Here is a 5,246-nt window from a genome sequence, read left to right as displayed (position 1 = left end):
AAAACAAAAACAAAAAACAAAAAACAAAACCCACCAGCGACAAAATTTAAATTTTGGTATGTCCCTACTATATTACCATATAATTGAGAAAAAATAAATTAGAGCTCCAGGTATCATATGAATGTTTTCCGGGAGCACAATGTTGAGCATAAAAAATAAGTTTAGAAAAATACCTACAGAATGACTTCATTTATACAACATTAACAAGCATGGAAAACTAAAAAAGATATTGTTTAGGGATAAAACTGACAACATTAGAAAGCAAAGCAGACAATGAAGCAATCTCTGGATAGTACTTACTTCCAAAGGAAAAAGGAATGGGATGGAATAGTGAAGGGCACAGAGGGAACCTCAAAGATAAACACATTGTTCTTTTTCTTAACCTGAGGGATAGCTCAGAGGGCTCACTGCCTTGTTATGCCTTCTATCGTATTCGTATTTTATAAATATGATTTTATATATACTCAGTATAAGACAAGAAAAAAGTGAATTCCAAATTCACAATCTTCACACAATACCGGCTCAGCTGTTGCCCAAGCCAGAAGCCAATAAATCACCCATAAAAATACAGACTTTTGGCCGGGCGCGGTGGCTCAAGCCTGTAATCCCAGCACTTTGGGAGGCCGAGACGGGCGGATCACGAGGTCAGGAGATCAAGACCATCCTGGCTAACACAGTGAAACCCCGTCTCTACTAAAAATACAAAAACTAGCCGGGCGAGGTGGCGGGCGCCTGTAGTCCCAGCTACTCGGGAGGCTGAGGCAGGAGAATGGCGTGAACCCGGGAGGCGGAGCTTGCAGTGAGCTGAGATCAGGCCACTGCACTCCAGTCCGGTCAACAGAGGGAGACTCCGCCTCAAAAAAAAAAAAACAAAAAAAAAAAACAGACTTTTGTCTTCCTCTCCTTCCATATCTGTTACATTAGTAAGTCTGTCAATCTCTTCAATATTTCTTACATTTGTCTACCCACTATTATCTTCACCACTACACTTGTCAAAGCCTCCATCATATTATGGTTGAACAACTGCAAAAGCTTCCTAAGTGGAAGATCCTCTCAGTCTCCTAATGGCCAGAGTAATCTGTTATTCTCTCTTATTCTGTATGTCACTGGCTTTCTTCTAGTCCCTTGAATGTGCTAATCCTTTTATTTGCCTCAGAGTTTTTGTTCATGCTGTTCCCTGCCTGAAATTCTCTCTAATCATCCCTTTCTCTCCAGCCTGAGCACTGCATCAAGTGTTACTTCCTTAAGTGTTCTACGGCTCCAAGACTGGATCTGATCTGGTATCTTTTAATAGGATCTCACAACATCTCATAGTTTTCTTTCAGAACACTCATCACAGTTAGTAATTATATATGTGATTACTGATTAATGTCTGACTTCCCTTCTAGACTATAAGCATTACAAAGGCAAGAACTGTATTTATTTTGCTCACCACAATATTATGAACACCCAGCACACAGCCCAGCACATAGTAAGGCTTAACTAATCTTTCTAGCATGAATGAAGAAACTTACTGTGACCACATTCTGGACTTCCCTGAGCCCCAATTTTCCAATTATAAAAACAACAGATGGTTCTAATTGACATCAAAGGGTCCCTTGAATATCAAAGTTGTGGCCAGGTGCCTGTAATCCCAGCATTTTGAGGGCCGAGGTGGACAGATCACTTGAGGCCAGGAGTTCAAGACCAGCCTGGCCAACATGGTAAAATCCTGTCTCTACTAAAAACACAAAAATTAGCCGGGCATGGTTACATGTGCCTGTAGTCCCTACTATTCAGGAGGCTGAGATGGGAGGATTGCTTGAGCCCAGGAGGTGGAGGTTGCAGTGAGCCAACATCACGCCACTGCACTCCAGCCTGGGTGACAAAGTGAAACCCTGTCTCAGAAAAAAACAAAATACAAAAACCAAAGTTGTGTGTCTATTGTCCCCCTTCTTCCACGACCCCAAATGTACTCTCTAACCTTCTGCCTTTTCTGCCTCCTGTTGTCCTCCTGATCCTTGACATTCCAGTTCCTCTAGGAAGATTTCCTTGACTCCTAGGCTGGAATGTACTTCCCCTATGGCATATCTTTTATATTTGAAAAATCTAGGGTTTAGTGTGGTGGCTCCCCTCCGTAATCCCAGCACTTTGGGAGGCTGAGGCAGGTGGACTGCTTGAGCCCAGGAGTTTGAGTATAGCCCGGGCAACGTAGCAAAACCCCATCTCTACAAATAATAATAATAATAAAAATTAGCCTGTTGTAGCGACGTGTGTCTGTAGTTCCAGCTACTTGGGAGGCTGAGGTGGAAGGATCACTTCAGCCTGGGAGGCTGAGGCTGCAGTGAGCCGTTCATGCCACTGCACTCCAGCCTGGGTGAAAGAGCAAGACTGTGTCTCAAAAAAAAGAAAAAGAAAAATCTAGTTCATTTACATGAGACTTCTTGTTTGAGCATTTCTTTTCTTGTGATTACAGTAGGTTTGAGTTCTATAATGAAACTGTAAGCCTCTGAAGGAAAACAACATCTGTACTGAGATTTTTAGTTCGTTGAGGGTAGAAAGCTTGTATCATAGTCATTCATTCACGTATATATTTACTGGGTGCTCCTTATTGTGAGGCAGCCAAGTGCAGTAGAATAAGCATGAGTTTTGGAATAAGACTTGGGTTAGAATCCAACTCTGTCACTTACTGTATAATTGTGAACAAGGTCAATAACCTCTCTTAGTTTCCACTTAGATATCTGTAAGTATGATAATACTTAGCTAGAAGGGGTATACAGACCTCTATTGACAAAATCTTACTGTACTGTAATTATGCTGTAAGGCTGTCTCACTTGAGATCAGCATTTCTCAAAAGATGAGGGTAGGGTGGATGGCACCGCCTAACAGGTGGGTGGTTCTGTGATGTGAGGGGAAGGGCTGGATGTCAGTGACTAAAGGATGCTATTGGCATTCAGAACCCAGAGGCCAGGAATGTTAAATGTCCTGTAATGCAATGGACGATCATACAATACAAGTTGTTCTGCTCAAAATGCCAATAAGAAATATGCTATTGGGAAATACTACTTTATTTTATTTCTATTTATTTATTATTATTTTTTTGAGACAGAGTCTCTGTCTGTCACCCAGACAGGCTGCAATGCAGTGGTGCAATCTCAGCTCACTTGCAACTTCCACCTCCCAGGTTTAACTGAACCTCCTGCTCAGCCTCCCAAGTAGCTGGAATTACAGGTACACGCCACCACACCCAGCCTTATTTTTATATTTAAAGACAGTCTTGCTCTGTCGCCTGGGCTGGAGTGCTGTGATATGTTCATAGCCCACTGCAGCCTTGAATTCCTGGGCTTAAGTGATCCTCCACCTCATGATCCCAAACAGCTGGAACTACACGTGCACACTACCACACTGGGTAATGTTTTTTTCTTTGGTAGAGATGCGGTCACGAGGAGGACCTCACGTGATCCTCCTGCCTTGATCTACCAAAGTGCTAGGACTACAGGCTTGAGTCACAGTGCTGGGCCTAAGAAACACTACTTTATATTCAGTAATATTATTGTTCATCTTTATATTCTCAGAGTTTAGCACAGCCCTAATGTAGAAAGAAAACAAATGTATGTCAATGAAATGAAAAAACAAATTGTAATGACATCATTTGATTACGTGCCATAGAACAAACTGGATTAGAGCCAAGTATGTCAAAGGTACAGCCCTGGTCATGTCAGCCACTATTGTTATATTTTTCATGCTCAAGGTTCATTATGTGCTTAAAGATATATTTGAGTCAGGCCAGGCACAGTGGCTCATGCCTGTAATCTCAGCACTTTGGGAGACCGAGGTGGGTGGATCATGAGGTCAGGAGTTTGAGACCAGCCTGGCCAACATGGTAAAACCCCGTCTCTACTAAAAATACAAAAATTAGCCAGGTGTAGTGGCGGGCGCCTGTAATCCCTGAGCAATAAGAGCAAGACTCCGTCTCAAAAAAAAAAAAAGACAGAAGAAAAAAGAGACATATTTGAGTCGACCAAATGGTATAATTTGAGAGTTCCTGAAGGGAAAATACTGACTACTTCTGCTAGGCAATTGTATGGCCATTTCCATCTGAGTGCAGCCTGGCTAGAACAAGAAATGGAGCCATGTGGACTGCATGAGAAATATATGTTCAGTAGTCAGTCTTAGGCAGAAATTTCTGAAAGAATTAGTTTTTATGAATCTTAGAAATCCAGGCCTTCTCATATTCTACTTACCTTTTGCAAATCAATGGAAAGCTGCTGAATGAGTGCTTGGAGCTCTTGTTCCTTTTGTTCCAGGGCTGTGATCTTACTTTCTGCACCTGTTTTTGAAGCTATCACACGATCTCTTCATCAAAAGAAAGCAGACAATGAACAAATTTGGATATCTCATCTAATATACAGTCTTCTGCAGGAAAAATACAAATGGTTCCTTCTATGTCAGGGCTACAAGCATCATTAGCTACATGCAGTTTTCAGTGGAAAAAGTCTCAGCTCTCTCTGAAGCAGGAGCCCAAGGAGAAAAAGTCCATCCTAGTTTAAGAAAGAAATCCTGACCTGCCTCTCCTTAGTCTATAATACCTTACAAATTAAAACCACACTGAATTGCTCAGCAGGGCTGGAACTGTCCTGAGTTTCAGCAGCTGAAGGGGAAAGTGGGTTGGAGGTAGGGTGGGGCCTAAGTCCTAGGCAGGTAAGTATGCGTCCAGAAGCCTTTGCCAGCACTGGAATCAGAAAGAGGTGTAACGAACAATGGGGAAAGGTGAGCAGGCTATAGCCAGAACTACACTAACACCTCTTCCCAAGGGCCCCACAGACCAAGCAAGAACCTCTGCTCTTCCAGCGTTGAGTAGTGTCTCTGCAATTCTTCTAGCTTCTGGCTTAAGTCTGATGACATCTGGTTGGAGTTCATCAGCTCCTCCTGGGTACGACTAAGTTCTCTGGTTCGTGCCTCCAATTCTTGCTCCATTTTCCCTAGACTTTCTTCTTTCTTTAAAAGCTGACACAAAAATACAAAGTTTCATTGGGCTATGCTAAGAAAAACACATTTAAGACCGGGCAGGTGGCTCACGCCTATAATCCCAACACGCTGGGAAGCCGAGGCGGGTGGATCACTTGAGGTCAGGAGTTTGAGACCAGCTAACTGTTTGCCATGGCTAACATCGCAAAACCCTGTCTCTACTAAAAACACAAAAATTAGCCGGGCATGGCGGCGGGTGCCTGTAATCCCAGCTACTTGGGAGGCTGAGGTGGGAGAAT

The 5,246-nt window shown here is 42.8% G+C and overlaps 1 protein-coding gene across 1 annotated transcript in view; it reads right to left on the bottom strand.

The window, feature by feature from the left end:
* The window catches only part of GOLGA1 (golgin A1), a 74,921-nt gene that overhangs the window by 46,696 nt on the left and 22,979 nt on the right, over positions 1-5,246 (bottom strand). Inside the window, 2 exon segments of the mRNA XM_011931386.1 lie at positions 4,224-4,335; positions 4,817-4,986. Of these exon segments, the coding sequence (XP_011786776.1) occupies positions 4,224-4,335; positions 4,817-4,986 (282 nt within the window).

This window comes from Colobus angolensis, unplaced genomic scaffold (assembly GCF_000951035.1).
Source record: "Colobus angolensis palliatus isolate OR3802 unplaced genomic scaffold, Cang.pa_1.0 Scaffold9, whole genome shotgun sequence".
In the NCBI taxonomy this organism is placed as follows: Eukaryota; Metazoa; Chordata; class Mammalia; order Primates; family Cercopithecidae; genus Colobus; species Colobus angolensis.
This window is presented reverse-complemented; position numbering and strand designations above follow the sequence as displayed.